This window comes from Ictalurus punctatus, chromosome 25 (genome assembly GCF_001660625.3).
Source record: "Ictalurus punctatus breed USDA103 chromosome 25, Coco_2.0, whole genome shotgun sequence".
Taxonomy (NCBI): domain Eukaryota; kingdom Metazoa; phylum Chordata; class Actinopteri; order Siluriformes; family Ictaluridae; genus Ictalurus; species Ictalurus punctatus.
Genome location: NC_030440.2, coordinates 14,806,601 through 14,828,753, shown reverse-complemented (window position 1 = coordinate 14,828,753; position 22,153 = coordinate 14,806,601). Strand labels below are relative to the sequence as shown.

Sequence of the window (22,153 nt, the reverse complement as noted above, 5' to 3'; positions counted from 1 at the left end):
AGTATTGTTTTACTTGGGGGATAAAGGAAGAGGTCTCTATTATTATTATTGTTATTATTATTATTATTATTATTATTATTATTATTAGAGAGTGGCACCGCACCATAGGCCTTGTTTCTTCCTTGCAGCTGCATAGTCTCCAGTTCAATCCTGAGCTTGGGTTATTGTTGTTGTGGAGTTTTAAATGTTTTCACCATGTCCAAGTGGACAATGCTTGGAGGTTGACTGGATATGCGTTGTTGCCCCTAGGTGTATGCATGGTGACTGGCATTTCCATCCAGAGTGTATTCCCAGTTCATTCTCAGTGTTCCACAGTATAGCCTCGAGATCCATCAGCACAATGACCAGGATAAAGTGGTAACTGAAGCTGTGTGAATTATTCATCCATCCATTTTCCATACCACTTATCCTACACAGCGTAGCGGGGGAGCCTGGATCCTATCCCAGGGAAATCGGCGCACGTGGTGGGGGACACCCAGGATGGGGTGCCAACCCATCACAAGGCACAATCACACACACATTCACACACTCACACACTATGGATAATTAGGAAATGCCAATCAGCCTACAGATCATGTCTTTGGACTGGAGGAGGAAACCGGAGTACCTGGAGGAAACCCTAGAAGTGCGGAGAGATCATGAAACAGGGCGGAGGTAGGGTTCGAATCACAAACCCCAGAGATGCGAGGAAAATGTGCTAAACCACTAAACCACTGTGCCACCCTGTATGAAATGATTACTATTATTATTATTATTATTATTATTATTATTAGTAGTAGTAGTAGTAGTAGTAGTAGTAGTAGTAGTAGTAGTAGTATAGCAATACGTAATGATGTCTGTTACGCTCAGATTTAATGGCAGCAGATTCTTCTCAAGAATCTCCCGGTAAAGGGCTCCATTCATCATTTCTTCAATTATATGAAGTCTGCCAGTACCATGTGATGAAAAACAGCCCCACACCATGATGCTTCCACCTCCAAACTTCACTGTTGGTATAGTGTTTTTAGGATGATGTGTAGTGCTATTTCTTCTGCAAACATTGTGTGGAGTATGACAGCCAAAAACTTCAATTTTGCTCTCGTCTGACCAGACAACACTCTCCCAGTATTTCATAGGCTTGTCCAAATGAGTTGTAGCAAACATTAAACAAGCTTCAACATGCCTTTTCTTTAGTAATGGAGTCTTGCGGGGTGAGCGTGAGCAGTGGAGTGCATTGCTTATAGTTTTCTCTGTGACAATGGTACCTGCTGCATCCAAGTGTGGAGTCTGGAACTCTTTCTGAGTTGTCCTTGGCTCTTGGGCTACTCTTCTGACTATTCTTCTGACTCCCTGGTAAGAAATCTTGCGAGGAGCTCCTGTGCGTTGCTGGTTGATGACGGAGTGATGTTGCTTTCATTTGCAGATAATGGCCCCAATGGTGCTTACTGGAGGATTCAGAAGTCCATCAATATGTTTTGCAACAATAAAATTGTGAAGGTCTTGGGAGAGCTCTTTGCTTTTACCCATCATGAGATGTTTCTTGTGTGACACCTTGGTAATGAAAAGCCTTTATATAAACCATCAATTTACTGACCCAGCTGATATTAACTTGCACAGATAGGAGGTATAATTACTTATGGATTTCAGCTGGTTCCTTGTCTGACCTTGCCTTGGAGAACTGCTTTTTCTTAGCGTGTTCAGTACTTTTTCCCCCGTGTCATTCCACTTTATTACACATAATTTTTTTTTATGGACTTTAATGTTGTGAATTCTTTATTTTTGCGGATTTCTTGAGTCAATACTGATGTCTGGTGAAAATTTTATGTGAATAACCTTATTGGAAATATATTTAGCTGACAGAAAAAAATGTTGACGTGTCCAATACTTATTTCCCCCCACTGTATATATATAATATAAAATATGGCAACCTTAATTTGTGTTCATTCTTCTGTGATCCAAACACGTATGTCTTTGTAGCTGCAAATGGTCAAGCATGCAGGAGCATCTCTATCACTATCTTTCTTTCTCTCTCTCTCTCTCTCTCTCTCTCTCTCTCTCTCTCTCTCAGACACACACACACACACACACACACACACACACACACACACACACACACACACACACACACACACACACACACACAGGCTTCAGTTAAAAGTGATGAAATGTCGGTAACGGTGAGGCAAAGGTAAAATATGCTACAGTGTAAGAGCACTGCCTCTGAGCAGGCGCTTTAAAGGGATGCTGTGAATAAGAAGAGGACTCTTCCTCTCCTCCTCCTCCTCCTCCTCCTCTCACACCTCCCGCCCCGCCCCCATGTACTGGATGGTTGGATATGTGGATGGACTGTATGACCAGAGCCGTATGGAATATTTTTTTCTTTTTCAGTCACACACTCACAGTCATCATCATCAACATCACCATCATCGTCACCGCCATCATCATCATCACCACCAGAAGCAGCAGCAGCAGCAGAAACAAAAGCAGCCAGCGCAGCACTGATCCAAACCTGTCTCTAAACACATGATGGAAATCTGCGACTGGAGGCGGAAAACGCCGGGATGCTCAGTGCGATCTGATTCCCGATGACTTCCATCTTCACATGTTCCATTTGAGATGCGCAGCAGACGGAGACTTGTGAGCGGAGTTGCTGCTGCAGGGTGCCGCATTGCCCGGCCGCTTCTTGGCGTGATGATAGTGTAGTGTAGTGTAGACTAACGGCGGGGTTTTGATGCTGATCGCTGATTTTATTTATTTATTTGCGCCTTTTATGTGGGTTGATGTGGATGAACGAAGGGCTTTTTGTCTGAAGTCGGATACAAGATCCAGATCCTTTAGGCTACATGTGCGTTTTGGACCACGATCGATTAAAATGACCGGATGAATGTACAACAAATTCGTGGTTTATTTATTCTTTCTTTCTTTCTTTCTTTCTTTCTTTCTTTTTAACCACCAAAAAAGGCATCCTGTTTACCGGTGACGGTCAAATTTGGGGGAAATAATTTGTGTGCGTGTGTGAGTGTGTGTGTGTGTGTGGTCTCTCAGGACAGGATCTAAAGTGGTGATTTTATTTAGGACACAGCCACAGATCCCAGGATATCACTTGTGATTTTGCTCGGTGTCGGTAAGTGTGCCGGCGCGATGACTCATTTACAGGCGGGTCTGTCCGCCGAGACGCTGGAGAAGGCCAAGGCGGAGCTGAAGGAGAACCCTGACACCTTGCACCAGGACATCCAGGAGGTGCGGGACATGATCATTACGCGGCCCGACATCGGCTTCTTGCGCACGGACGACGCCTTTATTCTGCGCTTCCTGCGCGCCCGGAAGTTCAACCACTTCGAGGCGTTCCGTCTGCTCGCTCAGTACTTCGAGTACCGGCAGCAGAACCTGGACATGTTCAAGAACCTGAAGGCCACAGAGCCTGGCATCAAACAGGCCCTCAAGGACGGTTTCCCCGGGGTGCTGTCTAACCTGGACCGACACGGGAGGAAGATCCTGGTCCTGTTCGCTGCCAACTGGGACCAGAGCAGGTGATGCTGGGTTTTGGGATGGGTTGCCAGATTATTTGCAATTTGCTGAAAAATCCAGCTGGTCTGACTAACAAAGCACAGACTGTGAGCTGGCCAAGCTGGTAGACCATCTTTACCAGCTGGTAACTTTTACATCATAGGTATATTTTTTAACAAAAATAACCCGAACATCTCCAACATATCAGTCCGTACTGGATTTCACAAAGTGTTTTTGTCATCGTTGCGGCTCAAAATTCTCGATTTTGCTGCGGCTTTTTCCAAAATTTGCGATGCAATTTGCGGAGATTTTTGTATCTTCCTTTGAGGAAAACTACTTGAATTGGCGAAATCGCAATTGCACAAATTTGTCTTTCACACTGATGTTTGTTGGTAAATGAGACCTTTTAGCTGTACTCATGTTCGACGCACGTGAATCGACAGAAGCTTTGGCTGAATGCGCGTTCTGATGACGTGACATGACGCGTCTTGCCCCAAATCTGCAGAAAATCTGTGGTAATTTTGAAAAATTGCAAGCTTCTCCGAATGTTGTGGCATTTCCTTGATTTTGCGTTCATTTCTGCAGTCGCAAAATCCTGGAGGGACTGATTTATTGATCCATTTACTGTTCTAATAAACAGTAATACTGATCTGTTTAATTTGATGGTAAAGATAATCTTCCAGTTTGACCAGCTCCGCTTGTATTGTTGCAGCTTGTAGCTGGTTGGGCCAAGCTGGCAATCATCACTGTTAAGTAACATTGGCTTTGTCTGCCCTACTTGAGATTGTTGAGCGTGTCACATTTAGTTACGGAGGAAAAAACTGGAATCCATGAAGGTGATTGGATGTGTGCCTCTGGGGAAACACTTCTTACAGTGTTCCACATAGGAACCCCTTTTGTTTTTTTGTTTTTTTTCTGAGTGCATTTTTATAGTGAGGAACCGGTGTTGACCAAGCCAAGGTTCTACAAAATAGCACTGCATCATGCTAGAACGAGTATCACATTTGCACATATTCTCTAAGTAATATGATGTTTGGAATGCTTAAAAAAACTAACTTGTAATGTCAATTTTTTATACAAAAGATCTCACAAGAAACAATATGAACACTGACCCTAACCTTAACCTCTGTAAGCTTTCATATAAACTGAGTCGTGTAAATGGCTACCGGTTTGCAAGTTTGACACAGTGTTAACTGTAACAGTCACTTTCATCTGGAAACCATAATGGGACTAATGGGGTGGAAAGGCCTGAAGCATTTGAGCTGTCCTTCAGCACTACTGCTCTGCTTTTCAGCACTGAGAATAAAGATTTTTTCATAGTAAGTGAAGTAAAATGTTCTTTAGGGCTAAATTTTGTTTTTATTTAACTTAACACACATGTATGTTTTATTATTATGATATCAACATAGGACTGGGCATTATGGAAAAATCTATTTTAAAACATGATACAAGAAGACATACACATAATATATCAATGTATTTAAGATTACTATGTAGGTTGTGGAGACAGTTGCATAAAAAAAAAAAAATTGTTGCAATGAGAGTGCCTGTCAGTTTTCCTTCAGCAAGACATTTTTATAATCCTATAAAAAAAATGTTTAACGTTGCTTTAACAGAGAGGTTCTCACATCCCATCCCATTCTACACAGTTTCTAGTTTCCTCTGCGGTAAAACATCTCATTTCACTGAACAGCTTATTATCAAGCCATTAATGATCTGGATCAGGTGTGTTATGAGCAAGAAGCCTATAAACTGTACAGGGTAGTAAGTCTCACTTACTGGAGTTGGTCAGTAAGATTGCACAATACTGTGTATCATTAATTATTATTGCAACAATAAGTTATGAATTTAACTTATGCAAAATTGGAAAACTTGGAATATCGCTTAAAACGTTTGTGGGGGGAAAAAAGCACCGTTTCCATCTCGTGTTCAAGAGAATGTTTCCATCATAGTTTATACGCATGTGTTCTTATCGAATAAAAAAAATTATCTGCCTCAGTCGAACGCATTTTTCCATCCAGCGTTTTCTTTATGTGATATATCAAAATTCGCATCGAAATACGTGGATGTAAGCATAGTTATTGGTGTTTGGCGATGCTGATATTACAGAACCCTGCAGTATACTGCGTAAATAAGTACTTTAGCAAACCACAGTTTTATCGCGTTCTGTGAGCCTCCTGGCAAGAGGTTCAGAGATTCAAGATTCACAGATTCCAAGTATGCTTTCTGTTGTTCTTTGATAAATCATGGCTTGATTTGAGAAATGAAAAAGTCCAAGAAATGCAAGCCAGTCTTTAGCCATGACTCATCACAGGTTTCAAAATATTGCAAGTCATCTTATGATATCAGTGTACCAGAAAGCTCTATCCAAAAGTAGCAAAAAAAAAAAAAAAAAAGAACAATCATATAAGTCCTCATCAGCATTCATATTTGTAGGCCACGTTCACATCGTTCTGTGTGGACTTGAATAAAAAAGTGGACATTTGTAGCAAATGTATGGAGAGGAATCTAATGAATCCTGGCTCATTAGAAGTGAACACGGCACCTCACTTGAGTCTAAAGGGCCTTTGAATCCAGACTAGTCACAACATTGCCTCTGAGAGTTGTAAAGTCTGCATCCTGTGCAAAAACAAGAGTCAAGAACAAAGAGGGTCAAGATGGTTCCTCAATTAGCCTGATTGATTTGAGCGCCACTAAAAATGACGTCAGTCTCTTTTCATTCTTTTTTATTTGCTTTGCCAGATGAAATCCAGTACTGTGCTGAAGCCTGTCACATTTTACTGATGTATTGCTGTGCCTCAGGATGCTGGACAAAGACTGTATGTTCGGGAAAATGTGATCAAAGAGGATGGTGGAAAAATCAAGAAAAAATATGTGCTTTTTACTGTTTTTTACTGTTTTTGTTAGCTTTTTCAACCTAAAACCTGATGTATGTTCCTAGGTACACCTTTGTGGATATACTGAGAGCCATTTTGTTGTCACTGGAGGCCATGATCGAAGACCCAGAGCTTCAAGTTAATGGATTTGTGTTGATCATCGACTGGAGTAATTTCACATTTAAGCAAGCTTCTAAACTCACTCCAAGCATGCTGAGATTGGCCATCGAGGGCTTACAGGTAACATTACAGACATCTCATTTGCATAATAAGCTCTTATGGGTTCATCATGAACATAAGAATCAGATTTTTTTTAAGAATCAGAAGTTTGATGCGACCTGAAAAGCTTTATTGCCTCTTATAAAACAGGACTGTTGAAATCTCTGTCTGATTGGTCAGAAGGTGTTGATTAATTTTCTATAACACTAGCTGTAAAACAGTTCAACATGTGCTGTTATTGAAACATAATGAACTTTGGTGCAGTAAGAGTAAATATGTAGTATTGATTTTTTACCGATAACAGCATGTACTCGAATATTTTGTTCCTTACTTACTATCTGTTGAAGTACTCCTAACATTGTCCTGGGATTACGATTATTGAGTTTGGAAACTGTAAAGCTGTTATACTGGATCTGTATGAATAAGTACATGAACGTGACCAACTTTCATATGTTACTGTAGCTTCAGGAATTATTTGTCCCACCTGCCTCTGTGGACTCTTTAACCCTCTACTATATGAATAATTACATCTAAAAATAGTTCAAGAAACAAAATTATATTTAAAAAAAAAAAAAAAAAGGTAAAATAATTACATTTTTTAAAGGGGGGTGGTTGGTGAATTGTTGCCGTATGGCAACAGTGTGCAATGGTGGAAAGTATCATATAGTCAAAAATAACACAAAATATATGATGTTTTGGGTGAAGTATCTTTTTAATTCTTGCTCTTGAATTCTTAATTCTTTCTCTTGAAACATGAAATTTAGAAAATAATGTACAATTAAAAAATGTTGGTTTTCTTTTACTTTGAATGTGAAAAAATTGAAATATATTATTAGAGTAGCCTAGTGTATTTTGTGCTATGTAGGTCTGTTTCAATTCATGAATGCATATATCACAGTTCCATTATCGCATGTTGTTGCCATGTAGCAAAATTACATTTTACCACTTAAAAATATCAGCTCAGATAGAATTTCACTTTTTTTCCTTTAAGTAGTTTTGCCTAAATATAGAAAATTTGTCAAATTTTGAGAGCCCCCCAATGATGACCTTCATTATGCCATGTGATTGCCTGAAAGGAAGTCCAAACAGCATTTACTGGTCATGTGACATGGCAATTTGTTTTATGTCAAAGTTAAAGCCCCCTTTTCCAGGTACATTGGAACATAATAGTTTTGTATTATTGCCTATTAAAAAATTGGTGATAAATTACTTGTTGCCATATGGCAATGCCATGCAATAAAGGGTTAAATAGTTAGGGGGGAAAAAAAACATGGGAATGAAATTGCACAAGTACACAATGATGCACCAGTGCTGCGTTGTAATACAAAAATAAATTACATTTATTTATTCTACAAATATGAATGGTATAGAATACAAATAAATTATCAATAGGCAGATTGATCAAATTCTTAATAAAGTGATCTCAGTTGAGAATCCAAAAAAGGGCAATACATTTGATTTATAAGGGAACTTACAATATTTATGATACATTTAATTATTATACAATGTACAAGTAAATCACTCTAAATGCTTTTAATCTCAATTTATTGATAATGATTGCAATAATGCGATGAAATGAAACCACATGAGCTTTGTACTGCATGCAACTTCTTCTTCTCTGCTCAGGTGGATAGTTCCACCAGTTACGAGAGATCACAGTATTATTATATTATTATTATTATTATTTTTAAACTGTATGTCTTTTCTTGGCTGCTCTGATTGTTTAACAACCTACGAACCATTTGAATTGCATAATCCTCATCAGCCTTTGAATTGCATAGTAATGTTGTTTCTCAAGCAGGTGCTTGAGTCTGAGGAAGTCAGTCTGGTTAAGGGCATTAGCTATTCTCTCTGTGAGGTACACTAACAAGTGTTGGCCTTATGTTCTGAGGCTTGGGAACATCGTCTGCATAGCAATTAGGGACGTCTATTGTGCCACTGTAATTACTTATCATAGCTGGGTAGCATTTTAGCTTCTGACAGAATCTTACACCTGTTAGAGTTGTTATTACTACAAAGCAAAAGGTTCTTAATTAGTGGACACACTAGTTGTTACACTGTAACAACTAGTGTTTGATCTTTTTCAGAGTCGGAGTAGACTGGAGTGGTTAATTCATGAACAGGTATAAATGGTGCAAGGTCTTAAGTGTAAATGACACACAGACAGTTATAGTGTATATTGTATAATATCGAATGAACATTTTAATGAGCTCAACCTACTGCCAAATGATGCAATGAATCTTCACACAGCTTTGAAGAAAATGGCAAACAGTAAAGGATTAACACAATGTGAAATCAATGTATGGCCCATAAGCTCAATACACATGAACAAACAACATAAACAAAGCATTAACTCAAAACATGAAGGGTAGGTCCTTCGTCATTGACCTTGATCATTGCTGATTGGCTACAGTGTGTGTCCGTGTGATAGAAAATGGAGAGATGGATGTTTATCGTAAGAGGAAATATAAGCCTAAATGATGCTTTATATTTTATCAAGTGCATTCTTATCATGTCAGCTTTGCATGGTTTAAACATGAATATGTGATCACTGAGAACCCACCTAAAGGAAGTACAGTTATTTAGAAGTAAGAATTACTCACCACTAAGTAATTTCACATTCAATTGTTTTCACGAGGCTATCATCTTCCAGCAAGTGCTTTATCCCAGTCAGGGTAATGGAATATCCAAAGTCTATCCTGGGAACACAGGTTGTGAGGTTGGAGAGCATCCTGGGTGGGACACCAGTCCATCACAGGGCACCATGCATATATACATACAGGGAGAGAGTGGGAAGAAACCAGAGAACCCAGAGGAAATCCACACGAACACGGAGAGAAGATGTGAAACTGTGAGGTGGCACCATGGTGCAATGGAGTTGATATAGAGGATTGGATATTTGTTAAAAAAAAAAAAAAAAATTTTAAGTGTTGTGTTCCATCAACATTGCCCTTGCTTATTGAATTTCCTACAAAATTATCATGAGCTCAGGCTGCATCGCAAGTTAATTTTGTAGTAATGCTACAGCATTTTTTATATTTTCAAACCATAAGACTTAATAATAACAAGTAATCACAAGGGAAATTTTGTTAATTTAGTCAATTTTGTTTCTTTATATTGTTAGCTAGCTGATTTTAAATGAAGTGCATTAGCCAGCTACAGTACATTAGTTGCCTTGGATTGAATAAGGTTGTAGTGGAGAAGCGTTTTTGTTCCACTTGGGAAAACCGCTTGTGTAGAGTGGTAAGTGAATTACTTTGTTTTCTTCATTGCATTGGAAAGCCTTGTTTTGACCTAAGGTTGTACGTAGACATTTTCTACTTACCTAGCAAGCATTTGCTTGTAGCAGTGAAATCTTCACAGATATTTTCGCAGAGCTGTGAAAATAACAGCAAAAAAAAAAAAAAAAACAGCTTCAAAAAACAGCTAAAGACCCACCTCTTCCATGAACACCTAACCAACTCATAATAAAAAACAAAAACAAACAAACAAACAAACAAACAAACAAAACAATTGCACTTTCACCTCTACTCTGTGCACTTTGCTTCTTCTGGAATTCAATTAATGGATGTTGTATGGTAGCACTACTTGTATTGTTCTCTGCTTGATATATCGCTTTGCTTATATTTTTCTCATTTGTAAGTCGCTTTGGATAAAAGCGTCTGCTAAGTGAATAAATGTAAATGTAAATGTAGCTGTCATTTCATGCTGTTCATAGGCGTGACAAGGTACACTAGGTTTACGTCACAAACTGTAGCATCACCTGCTATGAGATGTCATTATCAGAGCAAACTTTATGGGTATGAGTAAATGAGTGTGGTATTGGACCTGATATCAATATGTGTAACGTTACACCTCTGATTGTCGCACGTGATTTCTTATGCAATTAATTTTTGTAGCACATGTGGTTTTATTTCTCAGACATAATTTTCTTGATTTCACAAGCAATAACGTTGAAATCCAATTTCATACTTTTTTCACACGATCGCACATTGTTTGCATAATCACATGCAAAATGTACGTGATTATTTTCGTAAGGGTATTGCTCCCCCTATAACACCCCCCCCCCCCCCCCCCCCCCCCAACTAGGGAGTCTGAGCTCTGATTTGCCATGCAGACAGCTTCAAGTGAAGCCTGTTGACTGAATTTTAATGCTGGCCCATGATGAGCCCATTCCACATTCCAGCGCCTCTTCAGACAGATTAGCTGGTGAATAATTGATCGTTGCCATTAGCATCTTGCCTCCAGAATACACCATTCACCGACTGCGTGGGACAGTGCTTTTGTAGTCATTTGAAAGGAAAACAAAGGCGATGCATAGAAATGATGTAGAAGTACTCCTGTAGGTGTCAGCATCCGCAATGTGTTATTAAATTTGTCATATTTTGTAAGTTTGGGATAAGTTGGACGGTCATGTGACACTGTTCCAGCACACCGAGGCGAGTATTTCCTCACAAGCACATACACATTACACAGATCAGCCTTAAGTAGCGACGTCATCTCTGCCATGTGTCATGTGGTGTTCCTGCTGTGAACGAAAGCGTGCATGTGTGTGTTCGTAAATGTTTGTATGATTGACATATGGAAAGGGAAGGGAAGAGATGAAAGGCGCATGTATGCATATGTGCTAAATACTGTTAGGTTTAGCACACGAATGCTTCCATGATTTGGGTGACACTGGAGTAAATCTAAAAAATTTATTATTATTTTTTTTTTAATTATAATTTTCAACATTGAATCTAAGAAATCATGCATTTTTTTTAACCATCCCAAACATGTGGTCACCTATCTCATGCAACAATATTTATTTTTTACAAACTTACTTGCCTGGATTTGGCCAATATATAAGTAACAAGGTTGTGTTTTTAGCATGGGATAAGCAACTATACAATATGTTGCGCAAAGAAGTGTCCACACTAATTGCATGAGAACATTACGCATAGACGAATGAATGATTTCCTTAAAACTTTTTTGTTTTTAATTAAAAGTTAACTCTCAATCTGTAATTTGGGTAACGGCCTTGCATTTTCTAAATGACCTCATCAGTTATTATCGCACTATCATTGAAAATAAAGAAAACAAGAAGAAAACTCACTTTTATTTTTCACATGATCATCAGGAAATTGGGATTTCTGTTGACTTCCTTTTGACCATGTGAGCTCTGGAATATTCCAGATGTTTAATGAGGGTGAATGTGTTCAGGTAGCAGGGTTGAATGAGTGAACTAAATTTATTTATTTATTTTTTTATAAACTATAATGGAGATCTTGTGGAAAAGGTTGTTTTAAGCATTAGATGTTAAATGGATTCACACATTAATGCAAAAATATTATGATTTATATTATGACGTCTTTTAATGATTATATTTCAAGGTAAAGTGTAGTACTGGGACAGGACAGGACTAATGCTGTGGACTGCTGTAGACGAGTGCTTTATTAATGTTTTCGTTGCATGTAGATTGTTGTAAAGACACTTTTCCTATGTTTCAAATGTATTTTACATTTACTTCACATACCTATTTGTAAATTAGTGTAATATCAGAAGGGCATAAAACAGCACCCTTTTCCTACGTCCTGTTTCCTAATTCCAACACATCAACTTCGAGAACTGACTGTTTATTTTCTGCCTCATATATTCCACTCCATGACAGGTACCATTGTAACAAAATAATCAATGTTATTCACTTCACCTGTCAGTGGTTTTAATGTTATGGCTGAATGGTGTATAGGTTTGAGATAAAATGGGCAAACCTAAACAAACTTTATGTGCATTAAATGTTGCTTTTTTTTGAGTATGTGTATGGTTCTGTATAGAACCTTAAGGGTTTTTTTTCTGCTAAGACAAACACTCTTTACAGATATATATATATATATATATATATATATATATATATATATATATATATATATATATATATATATATATATATATATAATGTTTTGTAATCCTATCTGAGGAGTGAGTAACTAATGATTTAATTCCCCAGTCAAGACTTAGGTTCTGTCTGACTTTTATTTAGCCAAAATAAGATCATGTTGATTGCCCTTCCAGAAAACACTTTATGCCCAAATCTCATCCTTGCTTCAGTGGATAATCTCACCTGGATGCCATCGAATTCTACCTAAAGACTGCTGCTGTAATCATAAAAACCATCCCGTGTTCATCGCAGGATTCTTATTCTCAAAGTGAATTCAATTAAACTGAATTGAATTTAATTGAATAAGCTATTCACACGACACTGAATTGATGTTAGAAGCTTTACATCAAAATTCCGCTTAAAGAATATAAAGTTCAAAAGTTGCATCTGACTTGACCTTACTGAGGATCAAAACCTGAGGTTCAATATCTTTAAATCATTTAACTTTATAATCCCATGATTTTATGATGTCAATAAAAGAAAAACCTCTGTCTAGATTCAGTTGCGCTCACAAATAGTCTGGTTGATTATAATGAATTAATGTTGCCAAAAATTGTGATGGCAATTCAAATACATGCTGTTGCATGTAATACATGCTCTGGTCTATATTCATCCGCCTCTGTTTAGCACAAGTGTTTGTTCAAGATGATATTTCACCATTTTTTCCCCCACTCACTGCTTCTTTCTTATTGTCTAGAAGCAGATGGACTGTAATCTTTCTCTTTGCAATGCATTTCAGGATAAAGCTGCATAGCATTGAGAGACTCTGCTTAGCATGGCATGTTGTAGTATGTGTGTTTGCGTCATGGTTTTATTTTTATTTTTTTTAAAAGTTGTTTTGTGATTACGACGACTTCTTTGGGAGCTGGAGCACATATGTGATTTCACTCACAGGGCTCTTCCAGCAGCACGCCCACGCCTGAATCTAACGCATGATCTATCATCCACCAACCACAGCTCTGTTCTGCACTAGGGCTTTCTGTGCTTTTTTTCCCAGTCTAAATTTACCTCAGAGATAGCAGGGCTGTAGGAAGTACGTAGGATATGTAAGGAAATTACATTTGTGTATTATGAGTGACATGAATGCTGAAATTTTCTAAGGATTTCGACTTGGGAATTTACACAGATGATGAAAACATTTGAATTTGGATAGAAAATTGCTTAAATTGGCAAAAACGAACCGATTCAAACAAGGATGGCGTTTCAAAAGGACCCTGTGAGACAACAGCTGAAGTATACACTGCATCGCCAAATGGGGGCTTAAAAGGAGCACATGATGCAGGCGTAGAAAATGGCTGTTTTTTTGCAAAAGCAATAAGCCGTCGAATCCTCCTCAGACGAACGGGGAGGAAAGAGAGCATGAGGCTGTCTCTCAAGTAGCACCTCTTTTGTTCCTGTAGGCCTCTGTTGTTTCCTTCAGTGTCTTGGACTTGCCTTTTGTCTGTCTTAGTCCTGAGAAATAACCCACGCTTGGCAGCCAATCAGAGCTGACCGATCTTCCTTATCCCACCCCATGCCGAGTTTCCCTGGCAACCTGTCCAACCGCCATGCTATGCACCCTCCAGATGGGCTGCGTTCACAGAAAGAAACGCATTCATGTCACTCAGCCACAACAGATTGATAAGGTCTGCAGTGTGTGTGTGTGTTTAGAGAATAACGTAGGTCTGACAGGAATATATTAGAATCTACTACATGTGTACACAGATGAAAAAAATATTGATTTTTATTTTTCACATACAACATTCAACTGGCAAAATATTGACCCAATCAAAATGTCCGTCATTGAATATTACTGATTTAAAAGGACTTCTAAAGGAATGAGAGCTAAAGAGATCTGCATCTGAGATATGACCATAAAGGTGTAGAAAATGGCTGGAGTAATGCTACAAATAGTGTAGTTTTGAAGTAAGGGTTTCATAAAGAATAAATGATGAATGAATAACATCAAACAGGGTTTCACCTTTGATTACAACTATTCGAATACATCAAAAGTCTGTATGATCTTATAGATCGATTCAGATGGACAGATGGACCAGGCTTTTCATGGTGATTCCAAAAATAACTCATCCACCCTCTTACATTATGTTGATTGCGTTATCTAATCTGTGCACCATTAAGAGATGAGAGCAACAAAGAGCTTTGTTCAGAGTTAACTAAGAGCGAGTAGTGAAGCGTTACTGCACATCAATATTCAGATCTCACCCTGATCAGGATAAAGTGGTTACTGAAAGTGATTGAGCGAGTATTAAGATCTCAGTTATCTACTGACTTTTACTGACTTATCTACTTACAAGGGCAGCTGGTATAAATGTGTGAGCAGGGCTAATACCATCTGTCTTTAAAAGATAAACATGCAATCTTACATTGATGTCTTTTTGTCATCCACATCAGATTATTTGCTGTAAAAAAAAAAATGTCTTAAAATGGATTATTTTAGACACTTGTGTAACCAAGCGTAACAGCACCACCAATGGTTGTAAGCGGTATCAATTGAACGGTATGAACTAGACCATGGGGCTGATTTCTCTGAACTGTAGATTCATACAGTCTATCTGTGACAGTTTTATCTCTGTCATCTGACCTTACCACTGTCATTGGCAGTATACAGCAATTTGACAGAATACGTGTAACCACAATATTTCAGCCTGAAATTCATATTTTGTGTAATTGTAAATGGATCTCTATACAAAAGTCAATGAAATGTCTTATGAAGGCAAAGTTAAATATATAAATGACATTATGAAATAAATAATCATGTGACTTGACGTCAGTTTTGCTGTAACACCTGTGAATGGAGGAAAATTGTGTCTTCGTAGACCCCTCATTAATGAGGAAAAAACATAGCTTTCCTAGTTTTGACCTGTTTTTATTATAATTATTGTTATTATTATTATTATTATTATTATTATTATTATTATTATTATTATTATTATTACTACTACTACTACTACTACTACTACTACTACTGGTACTGGTGTCACTGCACTATTTTAATAGCTGGGAACCTTAATGTGCAGTGGTAGCTCAGTGGTTAAGGCATTGTTCAGAAGGTCATGACTTCAAAATCCCAGCACTACCGAGCTTCCACTGCTGGGCCCCTGAACAATGCCCTGCTCAGTTGTATAAATGAGATAAATGTAAGTCGCCATGGATAAGGTCGTCTGCCAAATGCCATACAAATGGATAAATGTAAATTTAATGTGGGTGAAACCTAGATTTTTTTTTGATTGTTTAAGTTCAGACAAATTTGCAAAGATCACAGCCATGACTATACTGTATATATCTTCTACTATTAATATATTATGCTACTATTACTAAAAGTGTATTTGAATCTTTGTCCTCTTGTCATTTGTATTTAATTCAGTTCATCTAAATGATTTATTTTAAGTATCTCTTGCCTATATTACATTCTCACCTGATCTGCTTTATTAGTTTGCATTTTCTCTCAACTGGTTGTTTTGGGTTCGACAGCACATGATTGTTTTCAAAGGGTTGTTCTAGACACAACTGAGAAAAGGTCTAGACACAACAAAAGTTGATGTAAAAAAACAACAACATGGAATCCTTTGAGGCTTTAACTTCACATGTAATTTTATTAGTAGAAACTGCTGTCTAGAAAAGCGAGTCAACATTCCTTTTTCACATAGCTTATGAACTTACATGAAGGACGGCTTTTACGCCTCTATGAACCAGAAACATTGTGGTCCATGAGCTATTAATCATTTGTATTTATTTTCAAAGGTTTTTCTGTAAATCTGCAGATATCTCTAATAATTTTGGTATTTTCTAATTAGTAGTCTTACAGAGCAACTGGCATCAAGCAAGTCAGTTAATTTCATAGCATTTCCTTGCATAGCTTTGCGCATGGGGTATGTGCAATATTTACTGGGCCAGCAGTCATTTTCTCATAGAACACACAGAAGCAAAATTGAAGAAGACAGAGAACATTCCAGAGAGTGGATTAAAACCTTTCCGAGACGCAGTTTACGTGAATCAAAGCTAACAGAGTGTTCATGCCGCATCTGGATATTCAGTCTGCTACCAGAACAGCAGAAAGCTTCCAGTTTATCTGCTCAGCTGAAGAAATGGCACACGACATAACTGGGCCTAAGAGGCTGGAGGTAAAGTAATTATTTGGCTGGCTGGAAAATGGAGCTGATAAATTTAGGTTATGTTTGTCTTTCGCTTTGCTGTGCAGCAGAGTCAAACCGTTTATCTTAACGGGCCAAATCTGCACCTAAAACACCTGCAGCGCTTCAGTTAGTTTGATGACCTTCTGCTTGTGTTGGTGTGCTGATGTTCCTGTTAGCATGTCTGCTTTGGGTAAAACATTATATCTCCAGGGGTTTGATCCTCAGCTCGGGTTACTCTCTGTGTGAAGCTTTGCATGTTCTCCCCGCGTTTCGTTTTTTTGTGTTTCCTCCAACTTGTTTCCTCCAACTCACAATTTCCAACTTTCTTTGTGGTGTTTTGCATGGTTTTCCCATGTCCATGTGAGTTTCTTCTGACTTGGCAACACTTCAGAATTTAAGACTTTTACTCTATAAATTGCTTCTAGGTATGGATAAGCTTCTAGGTTTGGCGCGGCGGTGGCTCAGGTGGTAGAGCGGGTTGTCCACTAATCGTAGGGTTGGCAGGTCGATTCCCGGCCCATATGACTCCACATGCCGAAGTGTCCTTGGGCAAGAAACTGACCCCCAATTGCTCCTGATCGCTCTGCTACCAGTGAGCTGTGTGAGTGTGTATGTGAATAGGTGAATGAGAAAAAGTGCTTTGTAACCACTAAGGTTAAGTGCAGACCACCATAAGTGTGTAAATGTGTGTGTGTATATATGTGTGTGTTAGAAATACATCTACAAGGGTATATTCCTGCCTCACACCCAGTGTTCCAGGGATAGGCTCCAGATCCACCTCCATTCCACCAGGATAAAGTGCTTATTGGAGATGAATGAATGGATTATATCTCCATTTAGATGTGGTCATTCTCGAACATACTATATATACATTCTTGGCTTTGATAGTTTCTTTTTGTTAGAGCACTTTATGTCCATAATCGTTCCATCTGGCCGATTTCAGCTTTTCTGAAGTCTATGGATTTTGCCTTCTGGTCTCATACTCCATACGCTATGTGGTTGTTGCTATTAATAAAAAAAGGGTCAGTTCTCTAGAAATTTGCTTATGCCTCATAGAAATCCCATATGGCAACAAAGGAGGCATTTCATTGCTAGAAGTTCTACTCATGGGACATAACACACTGTAACTCTGACTAGGAACAGTGTGTCCAATGGGAGTGAGTGTTAAAAATCACAAGATCACAAGTGTTACTATTATTAATCATTATAATTTTTCTTAAAGTGGCATAAATACATATATTACCAACACAATGAAAGTCAATTCAGTAAATCTGTCATTTAAATCTGTTGATTTTTTCTTCAAAACACTACTTATAGATCTAGGTGTAGAATTTAGTAGTTGTAAAAATCTAATTCTAATTAACGTGTGCACCTCATATAAATAATTTTTTTTTTCTGAAACGTTATGAAAAAAATACCGGTTTACTAGGATGCAGTGTGCATTATTATTATTATTATTATTATGATTATTATTATTATTATTATTATTATTATTATGTTTTCAAATCCATTCCACATATGGCAAACTGCAAAATTATTAGCATTCTTAAAAACATGGGATAACTGGTTAAATGACGGGTTGGGGGGGCTGACTTGTCTCTTGGATGTCTCATAACATTAAATGTAACTGTAATGGATAAATAAACAAAATATTTATTTACTAATTGCTGTGGAAACATAAGAGGAATAAAACACTTCAGGATATGCTGGTGCTGAAAAAATGATCAGGTTTGATGTGCTTTGCTTCAGGCTGCATCACACCACAGCAGTGTTGATTATTGTCCTAACACCACGTTTTCGTTCCTCCACAACAAAATGGAAAAAGGGCATCATTTCAGACCATGGCACCCAGCTAAGATTGTTTTCTGGACAATAAGACATGGCATGTCTAACGGGATTATTTAACAACTCCAGAGATCGATATGAACTCATGTCCTGCACTTCAGTCTGTTCTTTTTCCACTTTAGTATTTTTACCTTCTCTGAGGAACAGATACCCTTGATGTATTTCGGCATTATTTATCTTCAGCTCTACTTTCACTTCTTTGTTTGAGATGAGAAATCGCAGGGTTGGAAAAGTGTGTGTGTGAGTGTGTGTGTGTGTGTGTGTGTGTGTGTGTGTGTGTGTGTGTGGTCTATTGGTTAATGCTTTGTGGCTCTCCTCTGGAGTTTTGTCCAGACTTTGTTCTCTCTCATGTGGAAGTTGGTGCCAAAGGGATTTTCAGTGAGTCTCTAGCATCAAATCCTAATCCGCACATCTGTTCTCCACCAACACCACCACCATGCTCACAATGCTCACAAGTACCTCAAAACAAACAGCTTGTCCCTTTAATTCTGTCAAACTAAAATATGATTGATTTTAATTTACGTGAAATAAAAACAGGAATAAAAATGCATCATAAGTTACAAGATTATCCATGTGGTCATACGTTCGATATTTCAGATCGGATTAAAGCTGTTATTAAATTTCAAGAAATCTGATAGAGATCTGGCTTTTGTTCCGGTAATAAGGTTATTCAGTGAATGTTTACAGTTAAATAGAGAACAGCTGTTATGGAAGCAAGAAGCCCAGAGAAGTATTTTAACATTACACTCACCAAAAGGCAACAGACCGACACCCAAATAATGATCTTAAGGTACAAAGACGCTGTATTCAACAAAACAGCAGAAAATGTGAATTTTATGCCACGTCATGCTTTGCAGTGGGTTGTAAATCAAGTGTAGAGGTATAAATCAAGTGGTATGTCATGTTTTGTAGGTTTTATACATGTCATTTTTGATTTCATGCTGAATTGGGTCTTTAAAAAGGTTCCTAGTTCCCAAAAGGGTACTACTTAAAACATTTGTTGAAAAGAAACCCATTCTTATAGGGTACTACATGGAATCTTTAAGGGACAAACAAAGGAAACCTTTAGGATCCTAGATGGAACATGTAACTGCATTAATTTTTTAATTATTATTGTTCCTATTGGATATTTTAATTAGAGAATTCATATTATATACTCTGTTCCTTGGGCATAAGCATTCAAATTCTATACGTAGCTTCATAAATGCACAATCACATGGCACCCAAGTGCTTTCTTTATACAAATAGAAGCATGTCTTTTTTTTTTTTTAAACCATGGCAAAATATAAACTTGTGTCAAAGATTCAGCTTTTTAACTACTGTGTTATGTTCATATATTGAGACTGTGTATTGTTATACTGATGAATCAAATAACAATTTTATACAAGGAAATGAGTAAAACACTTAGATGCCTGCTGTTATAGGAAAGTAATCAATGATGAAGAGGTGTGATGTGACCCGATGTGAATCAGCATTACTGTTATTTACCTATAACAGGACACTCCCTTTTTACTCAGCTTCAAAATGGTTTGCTTTTCTCCCATAGACAGCTCTCTGGACTTCATGTTGGTTTATCCTTTTTAACAACAAAAGGGTGAAATCCAAGGCTCAAACCATATATTAGTATGTATGTATGTATGTATGTATGTATGTATGCATGTATGTGTGTATATATATATATATATATATATATATATATATATATATATATATATATATATATATATATATATATATATATATATATATACACACACACACACACACACACACACACACACACATAATACATTTACAAATATTAGGATATGAAAGCAGAAATTCTGATCTATTGTATCATATTCATCTTTACATCTCGAACCCAAATGTCTTCAGTGTTTAGCAAGAAATAAGAATTGGCCTTGCCTTTCCAATACTTTTGGAGAGGACTGTACCTTAACGAGTTGCAATTTGTTATGTTTAATGTTGTGGGATGTACACGAAACAAGAGTGTACTGTCACTAGTCTCTCTCTCTAGAAGTTAATAAGGCAGAAATGTAGCTTATCTTGTTATCCAGAAATCATAAAGCACAAACTTCAGTCCTGATAGCTTTCCTGTGTTGGAAAACTTATTTATTATATTATTTTATATAATAAATATATATTGTATTATCTTATTTTCTAAACTTATATATTAACTAAAGTATTCATCACACTTTGGACCGCTTCACCAAATAAATGATTATATGTATTTATTTGGTAAATAATACATATATGTTTTTGTAATGTGTGTATTATTAAGTTAGATGATGTGGAGCATCCACTGTACAGGTCACTAAGAATGAGTTGTTAGGATGAAAACAATAACGAGCGATTAATATAAACCTGTGATTGGCCTTGCTGTCAGAATTATTATCAGAGCTGCTGAAAATTAATCTGCACTTTCAGACCAATCAACTTTGAGAATTCAACAGCACTGTCATTTACACGTGGATAACCGTTCAGTGAAGATGATTGAATGAACAATGTGGAGATATTTTAATGTGAATTACTGTCCTGATGTCGTTATTTCTCCCTGTTGGAATATTGGTGTAAAATCTGGGATGAACCAGGCAAGTGCATAATAACCTAGTGCTTTACACAACAATGGTTTTGCTCACAGTACATGGGCAAATCGTCATTTCTGATTTCTCACTTTAAAATATACAAGTGTTGTATTCATTGTGGGGTATAATTCTACTTTGGACAGCATGATTGAAGGACCGATCATTTCTATATTCTGATCCATACAGGACAGCTTCCCAGCCAGGTTTGGAGGCATCCATTTTGTCAACCAGCCGTGGTACATCCATGCTCTGTATACGGTCATCCGACCCTTCTTGAAGGACAAAACAAGAAAAAGGGTGAGTGAAAGGGTGAGTGAAAAGGAGGAGAGGGTGCAATGGCTAATCAGATTAGCACCCAGATCGATAGAATGATAGAATTTGCTAGATAAGCTGACAGGTTTTAACTGTTTGTTTTCCTGATGTGTTGCCTATGCAGATCTTTATGCATGGGAATAATCTGAATAGTCTACACCAGCTGATCGTGCCGGAGATTCTGCCCTCTGAGTTGGGTGGTATGATGCCCCCCTATGACATGGGCACGTGGGCCAGGACTCTGCTTGACCACGCCTATGATGAGGAGACTGACTACTGCCCCGAGTCCTATACCCTTTCTGTCAAAGACCTGGAAAAAGACCTGTCCCCGAAAAGCATGAAACGGTCAGTGTGTTAACCCTTTCATTTCACATTCAGTATTTATTGAAATCACTAATTAAAACTAAACTAAACACATTTTTTATTCAATTATTCATCTTAAAGCATTATATTTAGTAACTAAAGTGAAAGAAATGTAATTATTAGAGTGAAGAATGTACTCATCTGTCGTTCCTGACACGTTTATGGGGGTAAATATTATTAGTTATACCACACCACTGTTGGATTCTCAATTCTGATTGGTCAGAAGGTGTCGATTCATTTTCTGTACCAGCGGCTCTGACGGCAGTGCTGGCTGCAAGAGAAATCATATTTATATTAATGCACTTGTTCAGATATGTTATCGTTTCTATAGTAACAGATCATTCACAGGGACTTGTATGGCAAATACTACACATAAACAGTTTTTAAAAAGTGTGTAATTGTTTATACAATGAAGTT

At 37.6% G+C, this 22,153-nt stretch overlaps 1 protein-coding gene across 1 annotated transcript in view; it reads left to right on the top strand.

Moving 5' to 3' along the window:
• Window positions 1-2,301: 2,301 nt before the first annotated feature.
• Window positions 2,302-22,153, top strand: part of clvs2 (clavesin 2) — a 29,529-nt gene continuing 9,677 nt past the window's right edge. The window contains exons 1-4 of the mRNA XM_017455523.3: window positions 2,302-3,509; window positions 6,428-6,602; window positions 21,248-21,358; window positions 21,498-21,718. Of these exons, the coding sequence (XP_017311012.1) occupies window positions 3,121-3,509; window positions 6,428-6,602; window positions 21,248-21,358; window positions 21,498-21,718 (896 nt within the window). The 5' untranslated portion in view covers window positions 2,302-3,120. The remainder of the gene's footprint in view (window positions 3,510-6,427; window positions 6,603-21,247; window positions 21,359-21,497; window positions 21,719-22,153) is intronic.